The sequence below is a fragment of the Lepidochelys kempii genome, chromosome 4 (genome assembly GCF_965140285.1).
Source record: "Lepidochelys kempii isolate rLepKem1 chromosome 4, rLepKem1.hap1, whole genome shotgun sequence".
NCBI classification, from domain to species: Eukaryota; Metazoa; Chordata; order Testudines; family Cheloniidae; genus Lepidochelys; species Lepidochelys kempii.
Window position 1 is genome coordinate 23,531,560 of NC_136383.1, and position 27,426 is coordinate 23,558,985.

The 27,426-nt window shown below is 42.5% G+C and overlaps 1 protein-coding gene and 1 non-coding gene across 7 annotated transcripts in view; both read left to right on the top strand.

Moving 5' to 3' along the window:
• PDLIM5 (PDZ and LIM domain 5) overlaps nucleotides 1-27,426 on the top strand; it is a 183,861-nt gene that overhangs the window by 41,949 nt on the left and 114,486 nt on the right. For all 6 annotated transcript variants that reach the window (XM_073340724.2, XM_073340718.2, XM_073340723.2 and 3 more), the window contains exon 3: nucleotides 13,113-13,264. In XM_073340724.2, the coding sequence (XP_073196825.2) occupies nucleotides 13,113-13,264 (152 nt within the window). The remainder of the gene's footprint in view (nucleotides 1-13,112; nucleotides 13,265-27,426) is intronic.
• LOC140911009 (U6 spliceosomal RNA) lies at nucleotides 15,502-15,604 on the top strand. Its single transcript, XR_012158804.1, has one exon. It is a non-coding gene; the product is annotated as a U6 spliceosomal RNA (small nuclear RNA).

The window sequence follows — 27,426 nt, forward strand, 5'->3', positions numbered from 1 at the left end:
ATAGAAGCAACCTGTTATCTATCCCTTTCTTAATTATTCCCAGCATTCTGTACGCATTTTTGACTGCCGCTGCACACTGAGTGGATGTTTTTCAGAGAACTATTCACAATGACTCCAAGATCTTTCTTGAGTGGTAATAACTAATTTAAACTCCATCATTTTCTATGTATAGTATCCTGTTTTTTCCCTCTCTGCTCACTTTGCCTTCTCATGTCAGACTTTTCGATAAGACATACCATTTCCCCCATGGACGGGGGCAGGGAGGAGAACCTTGTTACACACCCCAAATCCTCCAGAGCTGCTGTCTCTATTCCACTCTGAGGCAGGCAGGTGGCTGGGCATGAAGAAGAGCTCTGAGAGCCAGTGGGGTTCATGCATAAGAGTTGGAGAAGCACTGTCATAAATCATCCTTGGTAACTGTTGAGCTGAACATTTGGTGCCCCTCTAGTGCTGTCAATTCCACAACCACTGAATAATGAGTTTTTGGTTAAATATTAGGGAAAATGTGATAAAATTTACCAGCTGCAGCTTAATCCTACTGCTATTTATTCTGTCTCATTTGTCAAACGAGACAAATGCATTTATGTCTTTTAGCTTACCTTTTTACATATTTGTAAACTCTATTTCTGAAGTCCTGAAGTCAACTGTTTCTCCAGATTGGACATGCCCAGTTGTTTAACTTTTCTTCATGGGCCTTCTTTTCAAAGTCTTCTGTCACTTTTATGGATCTCCTTTTGTCCTCTAGCCAACTGTTCTATTAATGGGAATTTATTAAAAATGAGTTGATTTTTTTTTCCCAAGCTGTGTTCTGGAAACATGTGAAATGGAGGTGGGCAACTTTTTTTTTTTTCTTTCCAAAATAAGAGAGCAAAGGTATCACTCAGGGTGGGGACAGCTTGGTGAGATAGCAACATGTCGGGCGTACAAAGGTCAAAGTGAAGAGCCTACTCGATTGATGGAGAGATGTTCCTCAAGTCATAGATCCCCTCAGAATTGTCAAGGCAGGGTGGCACATATTAGGCTAATTAACAAACTGCATCATAGAATCCACATGGGCATTTGCTCAGTTGAATTAGGTTTATCATCTTTAGGGGAAAAAAGAAAAAGAGAGAATCCTGCAGAGGAAGACAGGAAAATGTGTATTTCCTGCTTACACAATCTTAAACTGGCCTGAGGAGAACACAAGGTGGATCTGTTTGGTTTCAGAGAATAAGTGACTATACCTATACTCCGTTTCCTCTTTTCGCACTTGAATTAAATGTCATTGGAGAACAGTAATTACGTTAATTGCATGTCTCTTTTTTCTTTCTTTTTGTTAGGAATGTTTATGTATTTCTACTTATGCATATGTTCTTGGTTACAGATAAATGTTTCATCTCTCAGATGGAAGATAGATGGTAGATGGAGGGCAGGAAAATAAACCCCCAGGAATAATTTGCTTTTGTAACTTAATAAACTATTTGTTGGAACATTCCAAATTGCTAAAACCAACAAAAATTTTGGTCTTGCAGATGTTATGCAGCTGCTTGTGGCGATAGCCAGATGATGGTTGAATGGATGCTGCCTGCCAAGTGCATGTTAGATTCTCAGCAGCACTTGTTGCGCTTTCTGCAATAAAAGTGACAGACATGTGAAACTTTTTTCATGCAAATTGTTTGTGTTGTAAAGTGATGCCTCTGTAGCAATTCCAAGTAGTTGCATGCTTAGATGTTGAAGTAATTTGTGCTGGCTGTGAAAAAAGATCTGGGGGAGAGAGAGAGAAAGAGAGAGTACCCATGTACATGCACCTCACAAACTCGAGCTGCTGTAGAAAGGTTAGGTTTATTTGATTTTTAGCTTGGTTTTCATTCCACTCTCTTTGCATCATTCCAAGAAATAAACTAGGCAGTCGTCTTTTACCACTTGCATATAGTATCTCAGGCCAGATTAATTGTAAAGAGGGATAGCTCTGTGGTTTGAGCGTTGGCCTGCTAAACCCTGGGTTGTGAGTTCAATCCTTGAGGGGGTCATTTAAGGATCTGGGGCAAAAATAAGGGACGATACTTGGTCCTGCTGTGAAGGCAGGGGACTGAATTCGATAACCTTTCAAGGTCCCTTCCAGTTCTATGAGATAAGTATATCTCCAAATTAAATTACAAAAAAATTAAATTAAATTGCTCACATCAGTAGTCCTGTGGACTTCAGCAGGAATATATCCCTAAGTAAAACAAAAGTTTTGTCTAATTCCAATTTGTCTAATTCTGTCCAATTCACTGAAATGGAGGTTAAAAGTGCTTCTATCTGTAAAGCACACTAACTGCGTTGCAATTTACAGTTCATAAAGGAATTGTGTGCTGCTCTTAATTTTGTTACACTGAAGTTAACTAAAAAGGATTACTCTGTTTTCTAAACCTATGTTGCTGAAGTTGCAAATAACGGAAGAATCTCGGCCTTATTTTGACACGAACAAACCTAAAATCGATCCTTTGGGAAAACTTGTATGCATCTTTGCTTGCCCCCTCCCACCTCACAGACTGAGTGGTGCCAGGTGAGCTGCTTGATGCCTGTCAGAGTGGGACACACCACTGAAGGGAATCCCTTCAATCAGTGAAATAATTGCCAAGGGTATGTTGTCTGAGAGCCAGTCCAACCTGTTGTTGACCTTGTTCAGCAGGGAACAGTGCTATCCCAAGAACTCATTCTAAGACCAGCACACTGTACAAATGTCTGTTTGTCCAACAGCCTATTCTAGGACTGTCCAGTTCAGCTTTCCTTTTCCGCCTCCTTGGATTTGCAGCTGTTAAATAGGGGTGGTGTTGAATTGTAAAGTGACAAAGAAGGCTAAGCGTTAGCATACCCGGAAGATCTACTGTGTCCCTATAAAGTTGATCTTCATGTCCAAGCATTAGCTTTGATGTGACAAGTCTGAACACTAGTAAAGACGAGTATACTTTGGGCTGTTAGCAGGTGGCTGTTTTCATTCAGTTTGGGCGACTGGTTATCTTCGGCCCTGATTGTGAAAAGACTTGCATGCCTGGTTTACGAAAGGAGACGCCCTGCTAGCTTTGTGGTGCATGAAGTGAAGCTCAGGAGTCAGTCTTTGGTACTTTTGACCTCCTAGAGAGCAGAATTATGTTCATATTTCGCTTTCCGCGGAAATGAAACTGACACACATAGAATCTGATTAAAAGAAGTGCTCTTGCTTTTGGGCTTCATACATGGTCACTAATAATCCCATTGCATTCTTCGTAAGAACAGCGGTTTTAACCTGTGCTTCCTGGCCAAATTACAGCTGGGGCAACAACATTCTGCCTAATGTTTTTCTCCTTCTGTTTCAGTGACATACAATAGAGCCCTGCGCGGGACTATTGTTTTAATCCCGCTCCCATCCTGCCCGGCAATTCCCCCTGCCATTCCCACCTGCTCCCGCATTGTTTGCTGAACTTTTGTCCTGCTATTATGGCAGTGGGTCCTGGGCTCTACCCTGCAGCAGGACTGGAGTCCCAAGGATCCTGCAGAACCTGCTGCCGTAACAGTAGGATGAAAATTCCTTCCTGCATTGTTTGTTGAATGGGAGTAGGTATTGTGGAGTGGGACAGAAGCAGGATTAAGAAAATAGCGTTCATGAAAGTTCATGTTGTGTTTGATGCAGGAGGCCTGGGGTTTTTTTTAATCCTGCTCACTCATTGTTTGTTGAATTTTTATCCCGCTGTGATGGCAGTGGGTCCTGGATCCCAGTCCTACTGCAGGGCTCTAATACACAGTTTTTTCCTTTCCTCTAGCCTGCTGTGTTAATGTTGCTGTATCTCAGCCCAGAGGTTCCTGGATGTGGCTGGTGAACAAAAGGAATATGATTCCTATGGTCAGTGGGGTTGGTAAAGCTCTTTGGATGAAATGTGTTGCGTAAATGCCAGATGGCTACTTTGGGCATTGACGTCTCAACATTTGCGTGAGCACGGTATATTAGTGGGTGTTTATTTTTAAAGAGCCCCTGTGAATCCTGTTTCTCATAGTCCAATGAGAAAAAGAGCCTGACATTTGCAGGTATTTTAAATGTCATTTGACAGATGCCTTGCTGCACTACGTCAGCTTTCAGCAATAAGGATTTCGGAATACTGTTTTCATGTGTTTGCCAATTGCCTGGGTGCACAAGAAGAAAACAGATTTACAATACAATAAAAGCTAAGCTTTGCAAGGGTGAACTTCCCTCTGAAGTTAGTTTCCAGCCATGAGTTATTTGTGAAAGTGAAGGTGCTTATAAGAGGTCACATAAATAGTTTAATTTGACTGCAACATCACAATATTAATTAGATCATACACTTCATGTGGGCTTAAAATGTGCTTGAGTTGACTTTGTGGAGGCAGCAGATGTTGGTTAATGTTTCCCTTCAGTGTTGCATTGAACCTGTCATGTTCTTTGAAGTTAAACTGGGCAATTGGCTGTCAAATGATTTATTAGTGTATCCCTGCCCTCTCCTAGAAGTGCATAGGCAGTGCTTTCTTTAGCAGTGGGACACGAGTAAAAAATATATTACTGTTTGCCAGCAGCCACGTAAACTTAGGCTATGTTCTCATTAGCTCTCTCAAACAAAGCAGAATCCAGGTCAAATGCTTGAATAGGATTCACCAAGGAAAACCCAGGTGCTGCAGGAACTTGTTTGTGGCTGTGTGAGTCACTTGCTATTAGACTATTGCTCTAGTATTGCATAGCATACGATTGACAGGCACTCAATAGTGCCTCTCTTTTAGATGAGCCGTTAAATACAGGTCCTGAAATCTAGTGGCCCTTACAGTTAATGGGAGAAATTCAGAGGTGAAGTTCAAAGTTTACCCAGTGATGAGCTGCCAAAATCTTAACAACAGGTTCCCTCCTCACCCCACGAGGGGGTCGTTGCCCACCCCCAACCCCGGGACCCCTGCCCCATCCACCCCCCTCCCCAGTCCCCTGACTGCCCCCAGAACCAGGAGGAGGGTCTCGTGGGCCACCGTAGTGGGTGCCCATCCCACCCCTAAGAGCCAGAGGCACCTGCCGGGGGGTGAGGTGGGGAGTCCTGGCGGTGCTTACCTGGGGCAGCTCCCAGGAAGCATCCGGCAGGTTCCTCTGGGCAGGGGAGTGAAACTAGGTGGGGAGCAGGGGGAGCGGCCGCTCCCCCACTGATGACATCAAAAGTGGCACGTTAGGTGCCGATTCCCTGGGTGCTCCGGGGCTGGAGCACCCACGGGGAAAATTTGGTGGGTGCAGAGCACCCACCGGCAGCTCCTCACCCCGCGCCTGGTCCCAGCTCACCTCCGCTCCACGTCCGCCTCCTCCCCTGAACCCACCGCCTGGCTCTGCTTCTCCGCGCCAGCTTCCCGCGAATCAGCTGTTCGGCGGGAAGCCTGGGAGGACTGAGAAGCAGGCGGCGGCTTCCCACTCAGGCCGAGGGTGGTGGAGGCGAGCTGGGGCGGGGAGCGGTTCCCCTGCGCGCCCCGGGTTACTTGCTGCGGCACGGGCAGCCCTCCTCGCCACCCCCGCCCCCACCCCCCTGCCCGAGCTCACCTCCACTCTGCCTCCCTGGGCCTGAGCGGGAAGCTGCCGCCTGCTTCTCAGCCTGCCCCGGCTTCCTGCGCCAACAGCTGATTTGTGGGAAGCCTCAGGGGGCGGAGAAGCCGAGCAGGGCGGCGCGTTCAGGGGAGGAGGCGGAGCGGAGGCGAGGTGAGCTGGGGCCGGGGGTGGGGCAGGGAGCTGCCAGTGGGTGCTCTGTATCCACCAAATTTTCCCCTTGGGTGCTCCAGGGCTGGAGCACCCATGGAGTCAGCGCCTAAGGTGCCACTTTTGGCCGGTTAAGTTTAGAAGCCATTTTAAACTGGTTGTCCCTCGCGGAACAACCGGTTCTAAAAGGGCTTCTAAATTTAACAACCGGTTCTAGTGAACCGGCTCCAGCTCACCACTGGGTTTACCCATGGGTGAGTATGACAAAGGGAATCTGAGTTTTACACTTTGAAAAGCTAAGAAAAGAGAGTAGCAGGAAAAGCAACTAACAGGAGGGTGGAAGAAGTTGTTAAATTCCCTCCTGCCCGCCCACTTCCATTAGTATTGCTTTCTGGGCCCTGCTTGAAGAGTGTCTACTAGCTCAAATGCCTTACATTCACTTACAGGTGTGTAACTTATACCACCTTGTGCATCCCTCCTACAGCTGGCCCATCAAGTGGTGCTTGATTAATACACATTTATAACCAAGTATAGCTCAAAATTCAAGTGTAAAGTGAGTTGAAATCCTTAGGTGTGAAAGGTACTTCATGTCAGATACTGAGGTACGGTAATAGTCAGAAAGGGGAAGGCAGTAAGAAGGTAGTGCCATTCTCATCTTGGGGGCATTTAGTGTCACGTTGGCTGAGATCAGAAGGGAAAAGATAAGGCTCTGCTGCTGGTTCTAGCACTGCAGAGCTGACACAACTCCGGAGAGAGAGTTGGTTTCTTTTCTGGTTATGACACGTACAGAATAAACAAGCAAGGTACAACTGCGAAATGTACGTTGGTAGGTGTACAAAGATTTCCAACTCAAGGCTGATCTACCCTGGGAACATCTATCTGCATAGCTATGTCTCTCAGGAGTGTGAAAAAGCCACAACCTTGAGAGATGGGGCTGGTGGGATAGGCAGGAAGGGATAGGAGGAACCTCACTAAATGAAGCACATGATGTTGGGGGGCTGAAATGGGTTTGTAAATCTCTCTTCAGCAGTTCTGGATCCAGCCTGAATCCAGAATCTTAGAGAGTGGTTTGTATCCAAACAGTCGCAAAGTTGGGGTGTTGTGACCTTGAGTTCCGGTTTGAACCTGACTCTGAGCCAATTTGATATGGGGTCAGTGATAGCTAAACTTCACAAATCCTTTTTTGTAAAGTCACTTTTTCTGAGTAAAATCAAAAGACCGGTAACTTGCCAGGAACACACTTAACTTTCAAATTCAGGTTTCGAGGTGTGTGGGTCGCTCTTGCAGTTGGCCAGCAGGTGGGAGAGAGCCACTGTGCACGATGCAAGAGGATGTTGACAGAGCAGGGCCCCAAAAGCACAAGGCCTTTGGGTACATCTACAGAGCAACAGAAACACCTGCATCTGGCCTGGGCCAGCTGACTCAGGCTGCGGGGCGGTAAAATTGCTGTGTAGATGCCTGAGCTCTGGGACCCCATGCCATGGGTCTTGTCTTCCAGTATAAATGTAGCCTGTGGGCTTGTATACACTTAGTTAGAACTTCACCCATTGGTGTAGGTACTCCACACCCCTGAGAGGCAGTAGCTCTGTTGGGGGCACAAGCCCTCCTGGCGACATAGCACTGTCTGCACCGGGGATTAGGTTAATATAATATTCCACGCCCCTGAGTGTCGCAGTTATACTGACATAAGTTGATTGTGTAGACCAAGCCGAAGAGGGTGCAGGCTTGGCAAATGCCCAAGCCAAAACTGAGTTGCAAATTATATTGCATTGTATTGTATGGAAAAAATTGTTGACTGTTGAATTTCACATCCAATATAGAAATTTAAGGGTGAGTTCAAGTCTATATAGTTATAAAGGTTACAGTACCATTATTTTGTTTTATAAAAACTCGCCAGCACAGAAAATAAGCTACTCCTATTCATTTCCAAATGCAGTATTCATCCAAAAGTATCAGTTTATTGGTGTTTTTTACAGAACTTTAAGAACAATACAATTCACATCAATTTTTAAAAATATCTTTTGTCTGTTAACTCTCTCTCTAACTTGACTCGAAGTATTTATTCCTTATACGTTGTCTGCCACTATTATTTTGTGCATTGTTTACATCTTTAAGGTTGTTTCAGCTCTTCTCAGATTTTGAGAGTAAATTGGTTTCTAAAGACCACTAAAAGTGTAGGCAAAAATGCAGGCCGTTAAACACGTGTAGGTCATAGCTGCATGTGGAAGTACAAAGTGTTTGAGTTTTATGGCAGTTCCACAGCTGATGAGACAGTGTGTACGTTAATGAATGCACAGCAGAATAAAACCCTTTAGTAACCGCCAGTGCTTTGACCTAAACTCTTACAATCCTGTTTAGATGTGAGGCCAGGGGAAACCTTGAATTTATTTACATAGCTGCCGCATAACACCTTTTGGCGGTTGGTTGTGTCAGCATTTCCATTATAAACCCCATATTAGAGTTCTTATAACTCAGCTGTATAAATGTGAGCTGGACTTAAATTTGGAATAAAATATCTTGGTTTGGAAGTGAGCATTAAGGCTGGCGAGCTAGCTTGCTAGCCTTGCCAATAATATTGCTGTGCGAAGGGCTATAATAATGATTTGGCTCTTTGCTTCCAAAAAGTGCCTACAAGAAGCTTATTTAGCAAAGATCTGTTGTTTGCATATGTATCTTGCAGTGACTTTTTATTCCTGCAAAAGTAATGGGCCAGATCCTGAGCTGCACCAGAGCCTGCGTGACTCCTATGCACTGCTGTTTTGAGGAGGAGGGAGTGGGTAACACAAAGGTGATTTTAAATAGCTTTTCTTTGGTTCTGGGACTGGCTAGGTGCAACCTCAGTTCTGCTCTAAATGACTCCAGATACAACAGTCCCCAAAGGCCATTCCAGTAGCAGAAGATTTCTGGAGCATAGATGTATCCTAACTAAACATTGGGATGGGGTAGGTGTTAATGATGGTGGGTTATATTGGCCTTACACTGCCTATGGATTTTCCTACACCTGGAGAGTCCCGGAAGAGCTGGATACAATAGATGTCAACTTGAGTGGTACAAAGCAGATGGAAGGGAACAGTGACTTGAACCCAGGTCTCCTTCCTCCCAGGTGAGTGCACTAACTACCAAGCTCTAAGGTGGCCTAGAAGTGGGCTGTGTCTCTCTCCTGTTGAAATTGTTTCCAACTTGTGTAAATAACTAAAGTTGAACACCTTCAACAGGAGAGGCGAAGAGAGAACCAACCCAGGATTCCCCAGCCTGGTGGTTACTGGGCTCATGTCCCTTCTCTAGGGCAGGGATTTGAACTTTAATCTCCTACATCCCGGGCAAATGCCCTAACCACTACTCTATTAGGTATAAAGGGGAATTGCTGTCCACCTACTATTTTGTGAATGGCAATCCCCTGTGAATTTAACCTGAACTTTCATCTGTTGTCAAATTTGCAAATAGCTTTGGCTGACCCAAAACTGCAAATAAAACTATAGGTCTGAAAAACTTGGCCCGGCTTTAGTTGTAGATGGAGGGGAAGCACATTACTGAGCAGACAGGAGATTGCTCATTCTGTGGCGCTGCTGAGCCCTTGCTTATTTTACATAGTGCTCAGGGCCCCTGAATGTAAGGGCATTTCTGGACAGTTTGTCGTGCGCTCACTGGGGTGTAAATCTACCCTAACCTAGCCTGCCACTCATTAAGTGCCCATGTGGACCATGCTGCCATCCACTAAAAGTTGCTTTCTGCACATTGACCTACTCCGCTTAAAATGGGAGTAGGTCAGTGCACACTAGTGAACTTTTGTTCCACGATTGCAAGCTCCACATAGGCAGTTGTGCAGTACAGTAGTGCATGGTAAATTTACACACTGGCTTGCCCCATGCTAACAGTTCATCTAGACGAGTCCTCAGATGAAAACTGAAGAAAATTCAGGGAAGAGCGGTAAATGGTTTAAAAAAAAAAAAATGGAGAGAGCTAAAACTCATGTAGCCTGTCCACTGTCAAAAGTACTTGAGGGGTAGAAGTCAAGGAGGAAGAGGAGTTTAGGGTAGACCAGTGAGTCAGGCTTGGTCTGTTGTACATACTTAATTGAAAAATCCACACTCCTGAGAGACCTAGTTATATTGACCTTCACCTCCCATGTAGACGGTGCTATTTCAGTGGGAGAGCTTCTCCCGCCTGTGTAGTTACTGCCTCTTGTGGAGGTGGAGTTAAGCCAATGGGGATCTCTCTCCTGTCGCCTTAGGGCATCTTCACCAGATGCGGCACAGTTGCACTGATGTAAATTTGTAGTGGAGACCTACCCTTAAAAGTAGGAGTAATGGTAGAAATTGTGACAATGGAAACTTTAGGCTGAATATTGTGTATTGGGGGTGGGGGGTAGAGGGTGTTAGACTGTGGCATAGTTTTCTAGGAAAAGGAGTAAAATTCATTATACAAATCATTTGAAACTAGACTGGGCAAAATATTCAAGAATATACTATAGGGAACAATCCCACATTGACAGGGAGGATGGAAACGATAACAGGTATTTTCCATCTCTATTTTCTATTTTGCTTTTTTGTCTTCTCAATAACTTCCAATTACATATGTCAGTCTCTAATTCACTTGGTATTTCATGAATGCTGCCTGTCTATCCTTATCTATTTGAAGGAGGAGACATTGGCCTGATTCTGATCACACTGGTGGACAATAAATGATTACATTATTAACTAACCCTTTTTTACTGATTAATCGGTAAAAATCATTGAGGCAAATCTCATCCACTGCCACTGATATATACACTTTATCTAGAAAGAGTCATCTATCTAGGAAAATGTTTTTTTTTAAAACACACAATACGGAGATGACGAGAGACTCTTCTCTTGCAAATATTGCATGTTGCAAAATGAATAGGGTACCAGATAGACTATATAAACTTTAAGAAAGCAAAACAAACTTTTAGCTTCTGTTGTGATGTTTTTGATTTGTTGATTTAAAAAAAAACTGTACTGAAGACATTTTCTGTAATGTTAGTTATGAAGTTGGTCCCAAATCAAGAACTAGTTTTTGTTAAATCTGGACTTGGAAAACATTTTAGAGCAATATTCTTACTTCTGGGAAAATTGGCATTATGTTGGATTTTAAAAAAATCGCCTCCCTCTTAAATACTTGTTTTAGTCTTTTAGGAATCAAACCGTAGCTAAATCTGAAATTTGACGCATGATTTTGCTGTACATGTTAGAAAGTTCTCTGAACACCCCTGTTTGGCAAAGACTAGATCTTTCCTGCAAGCCATGAAGTCAGTCTCTGTTGAGGGGCCAAAGAAAGATTTGCTGATGGGGGGGCTGGTGTCAGCAATGATTGGCCTCAGCAGCTGATGGATCTCTCTCTCTCTCCAGTCCTAGATTAAATGACCTATCCAGACTATATGTGGTGTTCTAAGTCTAAGTGGTGGGACATTTTCACTTTTCTGTTTCAGATCCTTTCTGCAGTTTGTGATCAGTATGCTTTTTATTAAACGTAATATGGAATGGGAAATATAACTTGGTTTAACAGCTGCAATTCAGAGTTGGTGGAAACGTGCTCTGTATTGCAAATACAGCACTGAAACTAGTAACCCAAGGATTCAGAGAGAGATTTATGGAAGTACCTAGCTTGATCTGTTGTTTCAATTCCACATACTCTTCTATGCATTTACATATGGCGTGGGTGCGATTGCACTTATAAAAGCAATGCTTTTAAAACCAAACGAAACAAAAACATTACACAGCTTGGGTTAGGGTTTCCCTCCTCCTAAGGTCTTCGAGTTTCTTGCATTGTTTTCTGTTTCCCTTGCTGATCAGCTCTATTGTATAGCTGATAATTAGTCTTCTGTCATGTAACTATAAATTAGGTACGTTCTGGTTTGACTCTGTATTTAGGGTTGAGAGCTGTACATACTATATACAGCTATAGCCTTTCAAAATCTACAAATGAAAAGTGCTATACAAAATGTAAGAATTATGTATCTCTATTAATGAGATCAGACCTGGCCAAACATTCATAGGTGTGTCTCAATCTCCCTCCTCCCGCAAAAAGTCATCATTTGTAATGGGCACATCTAGGGAAGTAAGACTCCTCTCTGTCACACCCTGTTTGAGGCTGGGGATTAGTAATGCTTTTCAGCAGGTTTTGGGCGAGGAGCTAGAGCTTGTCAATGCTGGCTAGGATGGGCAGGAAGCTGTACGTACTTTTGTCTGATTAGTGTATAACTTGTGTAGTCACACTTCTCTTCACACATAATGGGCTCTTGAGCCAATATTTTACCGTAACTTGGTTTCTTACTGTACGATGCAGTGAGTGGAGGAGTGTGAGCAAAAGGTTTGTCTACACAGCGATTTCTTGACGAATTACAGCTCCCCTTTTGACGATTGATGCAAAATTTGTTTCTGTACAAATAGCAATTCAGCTGCATATAATAATTTCAAAACTTTGTTGGAACAAGCAGGTTTTCTTTATCCCTTGTCTGCTTCCCCCCCATCTGTCGCCACTCAATATTCTATCTTTCACTCTCCATGTTTCCTTTTAGTTTGAATTGAGGACAAAAACAGTTGTGCTGGCCTGCAATTTTTTGAGATCGTTGAGTCCAAATCTGATTCAATGGCACATCTCCCTTAATCCCTCCATCAACAAAACGGTTTGGTACCATGATACAAGCACACACTGTGTACATCTTTTTAAAAAAGGCTTTCAGTGTATATTTTAAGTGCTGTTGGTATGGCAGTACTTCTAACACCAGACATCTTGGTATTTAAGAGACTGGCTTTATTGACCCATTGCAGGTGTCAAACCTGACAATTTCCACATATTTTTAAAAATTTAATTTCCTGAGAGATTTCCCTTTTTGAAAGAGCTGTGTATTGTTTTTATGAATCAGGCAGAGTCTGGAGTGTCAACACAGAATTTTTTTAAGATGCAAGTAATTGTCGTCTTCTACAGTATGCTACCTCTTTTTAAATGATCTCTCAAGGTCTACAGATTGAGGACTCTCAAACATAGACCGCTTCTTGATAGCGGTTGTTTGGTGGGCAGCTCTTCTGTCAGTCACAGATATGTACCTCACTTGCCCTCCCCTTTGGATTCTGAAATGGAAGTTGCTCCCTGATTTCTAAGCATGGGTGTCTTCAAGTCCTAAATTCCTTTCTCTGTGAAACAGATATCTCTAGGTGTGCCAGACAGTGGTAAATATGACAATAGTCCCCTTTATTATTTGATCATAAAGACAGAATTCAGTTATATAATAAATAACCTTATATGGAGAGGTGGTGCTCTCCTGTAAGAGGTGTGTGCCTATTATCATCTATGTTATGTGTGTGTTTATGAATAAAAAATGTAGGTAGCTATGCATATAACTGTGTGTGTCCTTTATATTCAAAGAATGCTCACATGACCCATAGAAGAATGCTACTTACTCATTGCATTTGTGACATTGCAGTTAAGCGATGGTGGCAAGGCAGCTAGAGCCCAGGTGGGGATAGGTGATGTGGTTCTCACCATTGATGGGACAAGTACAGACGGGATGACTCATCTGGAAGCACAAAACAAGATCAAGGCCTGTACAGGCAACTTGAACATGAATCTGCAAAGGTAAGATTTTTTTTCTTTCTTTCATATCTGCTGTTTTAAGAAGGAACACCTCTAAATCATTTAGCTAAATACGTGCATTTGCTGACTATAATTGAAGAATAATGGTATTGTAGGCCTAGATGTATTCATTGAATCTAGCAAATGGTTAGATACAAATGTGAGCAGATGGCTGCCTTTCCTCACCTGCGGTCGGACATACAGTAGAACTTCAGAGTTATGAACTGACTGCTCAACCACACACCTCATCTGGAACCAGAAGTACACAATCAGCAGCAGTAGACATCCCGTCCTCTCCCCCACCCCTCCAAAAAAAGAAAAAAACAAAAAAAACAAAAACCAAACACAGTACAGTACTGTGTTTAAATATAAACTACAAAAAAAAAAAAAAAAGGGAAAGTTTGAAAAAAAGACAAGGTAAGCAAATTGTTTCTATGCTTCTTTCATTTAAATTAAGATGCTTTAAAGCAGTCTTTTTCTTCTGCATAGTAAAATTTCAAAGCTGTAGGAAATGAGTGTTCAACTGTAAACTTTTGAAAGCACAGCCATAAAGTTTTGTTCAGAGTTGCAAACATTTCAGAATTATGAACAACCTCCATTGCTGGGGAGTTCATAACGCTGACGTTCTATTGTAGTTGCCACTGTGTTAAGCCGAACCTCTCTCCCTTCTTGGAGCTTTGGTTTTGTTCATAATATCTAACTGTATGGGATATGAGCTGAACTTTTGTTTTCCCAGGCTTGCCTGCTCCTGCAGCTCCTCCTTCTGACTGTTCGGCCCACATCCTAGATTTTCTTTTTCTCGAGTCTCTTCTTCCTCCCTTATGTCTGGCTGGAAGAAAAAGCTGCTTGTTTCAGCAGTTCTGTTTACAGTTAGCTTTCCCCCTAAAACTCCACTCGTTCTAGCAGCAACAGTGAGACCAATGTGTCTCCTAGAAGTCCTGCTGTGAGTGGCGTTAGATGCAACAGTCGTTAAAACACTAGAGGGCAGCCAACACTATTGGACCCACAATTATTAGCACTAGTGAAGAATTTTAGGGGGGGAAGAAAAGTGTAGAGAACGCCTTTGAGTCAGCAGAACATTTTCCAGCTTGATCAGCATGTGCAAATGATGTTTCAGGCAAACAGTGCCAGCCTGTTACAGATGGTTTCTCAGATGTTTGCAATCTTATGTTTATGTTGTGAGTCTACACCAATGAGCATTCAAGTAAAAAGCTTTCTGAACAAACTGCAGTTGGAAGGCTGATAATCCTGTGCGGTAATGTAATCTTTTAAAAAGATAAAGCCTTTTTAAAGGAAATAGTCCAGTCTTTCTCTTTTAAACAAGTACTCAGGGCAGGCTATGAAGAAGTGACAGCTGATAAAACAATGTTATTCATGTTGGATCTGAAGCTGTTTTGCTTGAGAAGTTGATGGCCAGGGCAAACAGTAAGAACAAGGGGTAAAATAAAGATAACCAGAGACTATATAAGTGGATTTGGGGACTAATACTCACTGGTTTATATTTCTTGGATTATAAACTTAATTTCAGTTGAAGGAGAAGGTTTTTCTTGAGGGAAAGCTCAGGACTCTAACAGAGTCTGGATCCCTTTCCAGAAATTTTGCAGGAGTAGCAAAAGAATAGGGGGTGGGGGTGGGGGGAAATCTGTTTGAAATGTGCATGTTTGTTTGCATTGTCATATCACACAGAATTTTTATGATTTTATCAGTACATATTGTTTCTCTTTGAAAGTCTCCATTAGGAGTCCTGAACTCTTACATCATTCTGATGCATCAGGTAGAAGCAGTAGTCAGATTGTGTCGAAGATTCTGATGCTTTTAGGACGCTGCGATGCTTTCTCTCCTGTTTTTCTCATAGTTCCTGTTTTGTATCTCTGCTAGTCAGTCCCTGAAACCTATTCCTACTCTGTCATTCCTGGAATAAGCTGTGTTTCAAAGCATATCAGCAAGTAAACTGAGGAAAAGAGGACAGTACTCTGAACTATGAAGTGAAGTTCTCAGAAGCCATCCATTAATGATGTATCCAAGGAGTAGACAGAGGCAGTACTGGTGACACAGAAGTCTCCCAAAATGTTCTCTATTCCTAAATGTCTATGGTATTGCTGCAATCACTGATAATCAGCCTGGATTCACTAATTCAGTGGACTTTCTGGAAGCTAAAGCTCAGGCTAGCCTCTCCACTCCTAAGATAAGGAGGCCTAAGGGAATTCCCAAAACTATAGCTACTGTTGTTCTGACTTTCAGGGTCATCCTGTCACATATACCAAAATTGGAATGATACAGAAAAGATTAGCATGGCCCCTGCGCAAGGATGACATGCAAATTAGTGAAGTGTTCCATAACTGGCATCAAACTCTGTTTTGCACCAGGGGAGGTTTCTTCCCTATGCCACTGATGCTTTGGCTTGCATTTCATAAGAACATAAGAACGGCCAAACTGGGTCAGACCAAAGGTCCATCTGGCCCAGTATCCTGTCTTCCGACAGTGGCCAATGCCAGGTTCCCCAGAGGGAATGAACAGAAGAGGTGATCATCAAGTGATCTATCCCGTTGCCTATTCATAGCTTCTGGCAAACAGAGAGTAGGGGTACCATCCCTGCCCATCCTGGCTAATAGCCATTGATGGACCTATTCTCCATGAATTTATCTAGTTCGCGTATTCTGAGATTAACGATAGCTGGGTTGTCATCTGATGCAGGTTGATATAATCCTTCTAAATTTTAAAATAATTGAAGTTGGGAATCCTTCCCAAGATGAAACTGCTTGTACTCGAGATATTTCATGAGGAGATAATTTACTGTCTGTGTAATCCATCCAACAAAGTGGAATGTCTTCTTTGGGGCTGGCAATCTTCAAAAGTTACGTTGGTCCTGGTGTTGTCATTTTTAATTTGAATGCCAAAATATTGGGCAACTCTCAAAAACCCAGACTCAGTTCCTGCTCTTAAGAGTTTATAATTTTAAATTTCCAAATCTGCACGGAGAATTGATAGATCCCTGAGCCCGTGTGGAGTCCCATTTGAAGTAATTGGGGCTCTACTTGGATGCAGGGGTGTGGTTCTTAGTGCAGGGTTGGCGTCTGTATTTTATTAAACAATGAGGTAAGGTGTATAAACGGAGCAGAGAGGGGGGAGAGACTAAAACATTACAATAAGCTAGCATGGTAACTCCTAAAATACATCACTAGTGCTGTTAACATTTTTCCACACCCTCATTCCTCATAGGCAAGATGGAAGACGTAAGATTTTTTTTTGTGTGTGGGTTGACTCAGGGGAGAGAGGTTAGGAGGAATTGAATGAGGCAAGGGAGGTGGCTTGCCCAACTGATAGGGAAGGGCATTTTATGGATGGTGGTTCATTGCTCTTTTTTAATGCTGTTGAAATCGTGGTGGCTTTGTGATATGCAGAAAGGGATGCCAGGCAAAGGAGATATTCTAGTAAATAAAGTATGAAACTTGATGCTTTTTTAGAAAATACTGTTTCCGTTTATTACTGTTGTCAGAAATGCTTCTGCAGCTGTTTGACTACCAGAACAAAACTTTGAGTTGTCATTGCAATTGTGTGGTGCATGTTTCTAAGGTTAGACATACTTAAATGAAAAATCAAGTCCTTTTTTCTGTTGAACTGTAGACCTGGTACTGCACTGTGATAGACCCAGGCCAGTTGGGTACAACAGAGTAGCCCTATTGGGATCCGGGAAGTGGGCGGGCAACGCTCGCCCACTGCTAAAGGATCTCCCCCCAGCCTAAGAGGGGGATCCACAGGACCTGGACACCAAATGATTACGGGGGACAACTAATGAAATAACAGGGACAGGAGTGTGTTCAAAGGCACTGCTCCTGAAAGGCGTCAAGGGAGTCAGTGGACGCCGCCCAGAGGAACTCTGCCTGGTGCAGCAGAAGGCAGATATACTGGCCACTGGATTAGCAGTTTTCTTTTCCCTGACTGACCAGAACAGGGGCTGCTTAAGGCTAATGAGAACACCTGACTCCAATTAACTTGCAAAGAGTCAGGTGAGGCCATTAAGTTAATGTGAACGCCTGACTCTAATTAAGGCCCTTCTGATACTATAAAAGGACTCACTTTAGTCAGGCTGAGGCGAGCCAGAGGAGAGGAAGTGCAGCTGAAGGGCTGGGTTATGAAGACACCCTCAAGCCACTGGTAAGGGAGCCCTAAGGTAAGGGTGAAGAAGAGAGAAGTGGGAGAGCTGTGGGGAAGTGGCCCAGGGAAATGTAGCAACTCTGGCAGTGAAAGGTGGGCTGCCAACAGCTGCTGCCGTTAGGGTCCCTGGGTCGGAACCCGTAGTAGAGGGCGGGCCCGGGTTCCCCCAACTCACCACTGCAGAAACACCTCCTGGGAGGGGAGGATTAGCCTCCTGTCCTGACAGGGGCCTAATCTATTATGGAAGAAGCCCGTAGGGACAACAGAGACTGTGAGAGTTCTCACCAACCTCCTTGCTGGCTTATGATGAAAGGGGCTCAGTAGACTGTAACCCTGGCCCTAGAGAGAGAAGGGCTACATGGAGGGTCTCAGTGAGCCTCTGAGGCTAGCATAAACTGCCTGGAAGCACGAGACCCATGGGGACAAGGTCGGAGCTCTGCCACAGCACATAAATTATGAAATTTAATGTAATATGTGTATTCTTAAGCACTCTCCATGTGTGAGACGCTATCTGTGCGGACAGGAAGACAGAGTTCATGTCCAGAGAATGTGTAAGGCCTTGTCCTGCGTTGGGATCTGCTAGCATGGACTCTGAAGTCAGTGGGACTGGGGTCCGTGACGGTGTGAGGAGGCCTTAGGAAAATGCAATCTTCAAATACAGGTTATTAATGTGTCTCTCTCATTTGGACTTTCTTCAAGTCTTAACTTATTATTTAATGCTTACTTTCAATGCACAGCTAGTGTTCATTATGTTCTGTGGAAAACCAGTTCAATTGGCAATTTGCATTCAAATGTTTGCAGAAGAGTATGCCTCTTTCGGGAAAATAAATTACTTTATTTTTCAGAATAAAATAGTACCATATATTGGTCAAATGTGTAATTGGTTGCTATCCTGGGAAGGAATCAGAATTACAAGTATCACAGTTAAAAAGGGATCCTTACCTGGAGGCTTCCGAAGTACAGCTGTATAAATTCATATTTGCCAGATGTGCAGAGTAGTAGGTCTCTAATAATATTAAAAGTATTTTCAGGTACGTAATTTTTTTTGTGTATTAAAAGGCATGTCGCATGAGGGCATATTTCCAGCATTCTTCATTAGGAACTATAATTTTGTTTTTGCTGATTCGTCATGTAGGAAGTGGCTGAGATAACGGGCTTTTGTAAAATTTGCAGTTCGGTTCTTCAGATCCTTTCTTTTGTAAAAGTGAAATGCCTTTTGTAAGTTCTGAAAAAATCCTTTTATGGGATGAGTCCTTTCCTCACCATCCTCTCAAAGACTTTGTAGCTCTTTTGCTCCCCGATATTTTATTTTTCAGTCAAAGTACTTTCTTGGTTCCCATGAAGACGGGTAGAAAGCAGATGCTGGCTTTTTTAATGTATTTCAAGCTTGAGTAAATAATTATGTAAGCTATGGAAGTGAAGCTAGTCAGAATTTCTATTTTAAACGTGTTTGGGGGGGAATATTTCTACAAAATCCTTTCTCCGTGTTTTTAGGGTTCTCAAAAATCAGAAGGGTAAAAAACTTGGATATTACCGTTACATGAGGTCATATCAGTCAAATTTCTGGAAAAAAATTGTTATTCCATTACTATTAATAGAAGCACACAGGCATTGAGAAGAGACTGTAGAGTACTCTGTGGTCCAGTAAGGTTTAGTGTTCTGAAGTAGCAAGTATCCACCAATGCTGCACACCAAAAAAGTCTCTGCAGTTTTACAATTTTATCTTGATCAGATGCTGAAGTGACTTTTCGGATGAGTTTCCTTTAACTATAAAATAGTGCTTAAGGATGGAATTTTCAAAAATACTCCTTTTGGCTTCAGTGGGAGTACAGTTAGTCCACCGTTGAGCGCTTGTGAAAATCCCACATTAACTCCCAAGAATGGTTATCTTGATGTGTGTTCTGGTTCTGTTGGAGGGAGAAACTGATTCCATACACAAAGATTAAGGTACCATTTGTAAAAACCAAACTTCTTTTATATAAGTCCTGCCTGCTGAGTCCCTGATCTTATAAACACTTATGCATGTGAATAGTCCTGTTGAAAATATCCAGAATTTTGAAGTGGTGTCCCTCCTCCCAATGTGTTTTGTATGTGTGATTTTTCCAGAATCTGCATAATGGCTCATTGTCTAAGCGAACAAGATGAGTTCAGTTTTGTATGGCTTTTTGTTTTTCACTTGAAGAGCCAGAAGCAGGCTGTGTGGTGGTTTGCCTTTGCTTTGAGCACAGTTCATCTGTAAGCTCCTTTTAGCAGCTCCCTCACTGGTTCATACAAAATGAATGCCAGGACAGTCTGATTTTAGAGGTTCTGAGCATCCACAGCTTCCATTGGTGAGGCCCAGTTACTATTGATCCCGATTATCTTTTTAACCCATGTTCCCCTGTGTCAAGTCTGTACTTAGAATGTCAGCTCCTCGGGACAGGCATGGTGTCCGATAGCTCTACGATGAGGTACCTACCTTACTTTTGAGTGAGTTAAACTATTAAAGTAACATTTAATGATAAAACTTAGTTTTAACTATGTGTTGCTCTCATGGTGAGGCTGGAACCTTGTTCTGACTGGATGCTTCTGAAACTTGAGCTCTCAGATTGATAGTTGCATAAATCCGGATTTGCCCTGGAAGACGTGGCTCCAATGTCACCAGTCTCAAGTATTGAGAAATCATGAATAAGGCTTCAGAAAGTCATGATTTTTTTTAAATCCATCTTTATATTTGCTTTCTGGTTTCTGAGCCTTTATTGTGCACTTGCTTCATGTTTTCAAGCCTTTTTCTCCCCAACCCAGCAAAACTAGAATTTTCATTTTTGTTGTTTTTTTTTTTTTTTAAAGATTTTTCTCAAGAGGTTGGAGCAGTTGGAGTTTTAAGGTATCACATGCCTCATGATAAAACTGGAAATTGACAGTACTGGGACTTTTTCCTAGTGGACTCCTCTTTTTTGATATTTTCAGATTCTTTATGTAACCAAGGCACAGCAAGAGGACATTATCCTAATCCTGCTACGCCTAAGAAAAAGGCCTATTGTTACAGCGTCTTTGGCACCAGCAGTCACAGCTAAAATGGCTTCTCCATCTGACCAGTGCAATGATTTGAACCTTGATGTATAAGGAAACCATTCCCATTCCAACTCATTTCAGATAGGGTTCTTTGCTGCTGAGTTAAGACCTTATCAGTACTCTGAATTTGTTGTTGTTTGTCCCATTGTGCTAGGCAAATGCACAATAAGAGACATTTCTTGCCCAGAAAAGTTTACAATCTAAATTATGATATAGAGAAGGGCTGGGAGAAATGAAGTGATATCCCCAATTTACAGATGGGGAACTGAGGCCCAGCGAGACTAAGTGACTTGTCTAAGGCTGCACAAGATTATCTGCTCTTTGTCCCCTATTGCTTCTCTGGTAGTCTCTCTGTTTTTGGTTTTTGTTTGTTTTTTCATACAACAGTATGTTGGGAAGCTGAAGTCTTACGTTTCTAAAGTGTTCAAAAGCTACCCTGTCGTAGAAGGGTTTGAAAACACGCTTAACAGCTGAGTAATACTGAAAGGTTGAGCAAATTTTAATAAGCAACGTGAACGAACATATGAACATATGAAGCTATTGAACAGACTGAAACTATTAACAATACGCATTTCACAGTAGATGATGGTTAAACCTCCTACTGTCAGGTTTGAGTTTTAGGCTGCTGTGTAGGGATTTTTTCCCCCATGAGCTGCATAAGGGTAATCTTTTAAGAAACTTATGTTGAGAGGTACTCTTGCTTTTGTCCAGCTTTGGTTTACTATGGTCCTCTTCCCTTCCCATACATAGGAATTCTTTCTTTAGTTTTAATGACTGTTAAAGTTTATAAAAATTGTTGTGCTTGTGTACATACTTACCTATAGAAAATAAGAGACCGTCCAACTTTGTTTCAGACAACAATTCAGTTTTGAGCATCATCTACAAGTTGTCTGGGTTTTTTTTGTTTTGTGTTAGTTTGACAGTGCATAGCTAATATCTTCTCTGCCAGCCTTTCCTAGAATCCACCTTTCATTATAATACTTAATACTTTGCACTTGTAGCCCTATTCATCCAAAGACTTAAAAGCTCTTCATAAACATTAATTAATTAGATAATACTTCTTGCTTCAAAAGAGATTTTTCTTTGCAGTGAAGGTTAAGCAGAGGAACAGAGATATTTAAAGGATTTGTTGTAGGTCACACAGCACGTTGCTGGCAGTCCCAGGAAAGAATCTAGAGGTTCCAACTGGCAGTCTTGTGAATCTCTCCCTCGGTCACTAGTATCCTGATCTAAATCCAGTATCCAACATCATTCCTTTGAATGAAGTGGAAGGATGTTGGATATTGGATTAAGCCCCGAGTGTCAGGGCTAATGCTGCAAAATGAATTAACTGAAGAATAGAATTGCTGAAGACTTCTTATAAAATTTAAACATTGCCATTGTGCGTTGAGGATAATGACTTTATTATAACTAGAACTGGCAGCACTGCCTGTTTTACTTTAACCGTTCAGGGTGAAATTTTCCATGCTGAGTGTCTGCCACAGGCTTTTATGGAATGTTTCAACAAAAACAGTTGAGCCATTTCTGAAAAATAAGGTTTAGGAGAAAAAGTTTTGCCAATGTTAACTTCTTGTATTTAATTGGGAAGCTTTAGTTCTTCTGTATTTTGGAGCAGGAACCTGAAATTAAAGAATGCTTTTGCTATCCCTCTGAAAATCCTCCCAAATTTGGCCAAGTTGTAAATCTCTGAAAATCACCATTTGCACGTGTTCATTAGGGGTTTGTCCCCAAAATTTTCCAAAGACTGTCCATACAGAGTATGCTCTAGAGAGTCCAGGGCTTAGGTGCTGAGCTGGACTTTTCCTGAAATTGCTTCTGCTGGTTTCTGGGTGACGCTATGGTGCTAGGCACCAGAAATTGGAGCAGAGAGGCTATCTTTTTTTGTATGCTCCATGTTCTGTCTGCCAGACCCCATGACAAGGGGGAAGCTATCTGACTTGGTTGCCGAGAGGTTAGGTGCATTAGTAGGGGATGGGTACAGGAATGGAGTGGGACACGCTGGGGATGTGTCGGGGGACATGGGGACAAGATCAGTCCGGGGTAGGTCAGTCTGGGGTATTGGTCGAGGGACATCTACATAGAACCCATCACCAAATATCGGCAATACCAGGAGGGATGAGCTGGAGAGCCAATGAGAAGACAGTCAGGAAAGTAACTAATACTTTCCTCATGGATTGTATTTTCTAAATGGACAGCCAACCTAATTCTCAATTACTGAGGGACAATCTCCACTCATTGATATATTTTGCTTTCCACAACCCAACCTCTGTACAACTTTACACAAGTGATGTACCCAAGTATTCATATTCTAATATGTAAACTGTATTGTTAAATCTATTCATCTAAATTTGGGTTATTGCTGATTATATACTCTATGTATCCTATGACTTTTAAAAACAAATTTTGTATTTGTGGAGAATCTAAGCACTATACCCCGATGTGCAGACACGCCTTTCCCAACCTATTTATTATAGAATATTTTTTAATTTTAGCTTTAATAAAAATTTTAAATCTGTATGTTGATTGCAAAATAGCTTTTAGTTTGCCTCCTGCATATTGCAAAAGAATCTAAGGGCAAGTCTACACGTAAAATGCTGCATTGGAATGAAGATGCTCTAAACTGATGAGCGAGCTCTCCCATCAGTTTAGTTAATCCACCTCTACGAGAGGTAGGTATGTTGGCGGGAGAGGTTCTCCTGTTGACTTAGCAATGTCTACACAGGGGGTTAGGTTGGTATTACTGTGGTCACTCAGAATCATAGAATATCAGGGTTGGAAGGGACCTCAGGAGGTCATCTAGTCCAACCCCCCGCTCAAAGCAGGACCAATCCCCAACTAAATCTCAGGTGTGGATTTGTCACATCCCTATGACGTAATTATATAAGTCTGTAGCATAAACCAGACCTCAGCCACAGAAACATCTTTCCACATAATGCCTATGTGAACTATACTCATTAAGCTATTGCATGAGTTGTGTACATGCATTTCCAGTTTTGGTGGAAGAGAGCTGCCAGCACTTGTGAAAGCAAAAGTCTTGAAAAGTAGCTTCTAGGCTTTTTCTTTAGTTTGCTCTTACCAGTCTTGCTGTCTTAAACTTCCTCCTTTTCCAAGCATAGATTGCTATGGTTTAAAAGGACAAGCAAAGTCCTTGACTGTCATGTGACTGAAGAAGAATATTTCTTTTTTTATCGAGGTACTGCGGCACAGATCGATAGCTGATTTGATAAACCTCAGGATCATGCCTGTACATTTCTTATACGAACCAGACTTATTTTCCTGTCCCAGTGGATTTTCTAAAGTCCACAGGCCTTTGTGTTTTCTTTATTCAGTATAACCCAAGAACTTGAATTTTCTTATATTTTATCTATCATATTCTGCCTAGTTTTAAAGTTAAGTTATCTGGGATAAAACACTAGTTACAAGGATACAAGGCTAACTAAAAAGCTGAAGGATTTTTGTGTTTTTTTGTTTTTTGTTTTTTTTCATGCTAAAGTGTCCTAGTGCATGAGTTTATGCACGTTTCCCCTGAGGTGCGATCTGATGTTAGTTCCATTTAGTTCAACAGCCAAATGGGTTTTGCTGACAATGCTGTGACTTAGAAAGTCTGATCAGCAAATTTAAATAAATGGGAGGGCACAGTTCTTGCTTCCAGCTGGGATTAAACTGTTTTTTGTGGCGAACAGTGTTTGCTTCGTACTAACTAGCAATTTGAAAAACCACAAGACATGCTGCAGCTAAGTGAACTTGACAAACCACAGGCTTGCAGTTAGGTTCAAAAGGAGACTTGGTAGGGTAAAAATGAAAGGGGTGGGACATGGGCGGAGGAGTTGAAATGACAGGTCAGCAGTTTGATGGGATACTTCTGCGTGTCTGCCAAACAATAAGTGGGAATGAGGAAAGTGGTACCAGCTCATGAAATGTCACATTGTGTTATGAAATGTCCAGGGTACTGCATTAATCTTTAGAGACACAAAAGATGTAGAGTAGGGATGCCCAAACTGTTGCATGGGAGCTTGATGTTCCATCAATTGACTTCACAACTTCTTTTAATAAGAAGGTGGTATGTGAACTAATAACGTTTGGGAACCACTGATCTAGAGTATAAAAGTATATAGAAGATAACTGTGCTGGAGGGTGAGTTAAACTGAATAAAAAGGAGAAATAGAATGTGAGTATATGGAAAGCACTGAGTACCACCAACTGTGAGAAGAATGTTAACAGAACTGTAAAACTTTTCATCCAACTTCTAAATTAATGTACACACTTAACTTTACTGTACTTAGGAATATATTATGTTTTCATCTAGCTGTTTCAGTGACCGATGGTAGTGGGGCTGTAAAAATACCAGACTGGTTGTACGGGGTAAAAGAAAGAATGAGTGAATGAAAGGAACAAGTCTTGAATCATTCATCTTTTTGATGAATCTCTGGAGATTTAAAAAGGAAGTCTAAAGAGTGATTTTAGAAAAATCCAAGTCTCCGTAATTTAGACAAGTTTATGGTTTTGCTTCTAAGGGTTCCTCACACATACACTATTCTGATAGGATAGTCGTCACTGATTAGAAATAATTTTGGACAGAGTTAAATCCGTATATGTTAGTTGTATTTACTTGGAAAAAAACACTTCTCAAATTTAGAACCAGTTGTGCATGGCATGCCGTAGGAGCAGTGCTTTCATTTCTCTGGTTTAAAGAACTTGTCCTCCTCAGGTAGATAAATGGGATGCAGAAGTTGCCTGGAGTAGTATGTGTTTGTCCAATACAGTGAATGCTTTTAGTCCTATTCATTTGATACTGCAGCTGTTAACTATTTAGTGTATTTAGTTTTGATGAATGCATGGTTATCGCTATGTGTAGTTTCAAACTTGACACTACAAGTGAAAACAGACAAGCCATGTTAAAGTAACTAAGAATCCAGCAGCCTGTGAATATACATATATTGTATGTTGTGTTGTCTGTACTGGCTTGTCCTTGAATGAAATCCTGTTCTAGATTTGTGCCCTGATATTCAGAATCCTCCTTGGAACTGGCCTTTGCTAACTGAGATCACTTCTCCATGTGCAACCATGACCTCCCATGACAGTCACACTTCACTGGAGGAATAAAATTGTCCATGGGGAAGAGTTGAGAACACAAAAGACAGAATTTTCACAAGAGCTGGACATAGACAAAGGATGTTATTCTCTCAAGAGATGGATGATCATGGAACTGGCGACTAGTGGGGAGGGGGACACAAAAGGGGCACCAGCCAAAGGAGGAGCACATGGCCTTACCACTTAACTCCTGCTTGCCCCAGCCCGGGGCCCCCACGCTCTCCCCTGGGAGTGGGAGACTGTAGCAGCCAGGCAGCATAGCCAGTAGAGGAGGCGTTCTGGCCCTGCCTCTTCTCTTCCAGATGCTGGCCTTTCTTCTCTCCCACACCCAATATGTTTGGGGAAGGTCATGTGACCCCCCCGCCCCAGTCACCATTCCTCAATACACACAAACAAAACTGTAAACTCAACAAGCTGTTTTTTCAGAACCCGAGGCGGAAGAAAGAGTTCCTTTTTTCTACGTGTGTGGAGGGGTGCTCGGATGTTACCCTAAGGCAGGGATGGGCAAACTTTTTGGCTCGAGGGCCACATCTGGGTATGGAAATTGTATGGCAGGCCATGAACGCTCATGAAGTTGGGGTTGGGGTGCAGGAGCGGGTGAGGGCTCTGGAGTGGGGCTGGAGATGAGGAGTTTGGGGTGTAGGAAGGTGCTCTGGGCTGGCACTGAGGGGTTCAGAGTGCAGGAGGGGGATCAAGGCTGGGGCAGAGGGTTGGTTACAGGGGAGCCTCGGGGTGCAGGCTCCGGGTGGCTCTTATCTCAAGCACTTCCCAGAAGCAGGTGCCATGTCCCCACTCTGGCTCCTACATGGAGCCATGGCCAGACAGCTGTGCATGCTGCCTTGTTTGCAGGCACCGCCCCTGCATCTCCCATTGGCCGCAGTGGAGAGCGGAGACCCATGGCTGCCCCTACACATAAGAGCTGGAGTGGGGACCATGCCGCTGCTTCTGGGAGCCATGTGGAGTGGCTCCCTGGGTAGAGAGCTGGAGCGGGACAAGCCTGATCCCCAGTGGGAGCTCAAGGGCTGGCTTAAAACGGCTGGCGGGCCAGATTCAGCCCGCGGGCCATAGGTTGCCCACCCCTGCCCTGAGGGGTGTCATGTAAGCAGCTAGACGAGAACTGAACAGTAGTGTAGTATTGCTAGTCGAAAACTAATGAGAGCTTTTGAGAAAATTAGTGCTAGCCTTCAATACTGATTTTAGGATAATTATTTGAATAGTTCACTTAAAGGTCTGTCTACCCTAGAAGCGTGGTGAAGCACCAAGTTAATATAGTTGTACTCCAACCTTCTTTTAAAATGTTGTTTGCTCTGTAGACAGGAATCAAACATGTTATAACTAATTTCTAATATATTATGCCAAACAGGGAACCTCCGCAAAATTGGGACAGATCCTCAGCTGATCTGAAGTGGCATACTCCACTAACTTCAGTGGAGCGCCACTGACTTACCCCACTTGAGGATCAGGCCCTACTGTATTCTAAGTGCAGGGTGAGAACTAAAAAAAGGAATGTTAATGATAAGCTTCTTTTTAGTTGAAATAACTTTCTGCAAATTCAAATGACTTTCAGCTGTGTTTCAGAATTCTAAAAAGCTGAGTTGGGATAATATCATTGTGGACTGTGGGGAATCATCTGATGTACTCCACATGGATATATTTATTTCTTATGGAAAGAGCCAACTTACTTGCAAGTTGAAATGTAATATAAAAATATCTAATTTAATAGTAACTAGTGTTAGTAGTATTGTGACCACTGCTCAGTAACTCTCTCCAGATTACATACCACTGTAGTCGGTTTTGTTAGTTTGTTGAGGTTGCTTTTACATTCCTGTTGTTTGGAACACTTTTTCATTGGTTTTGCTGGATAC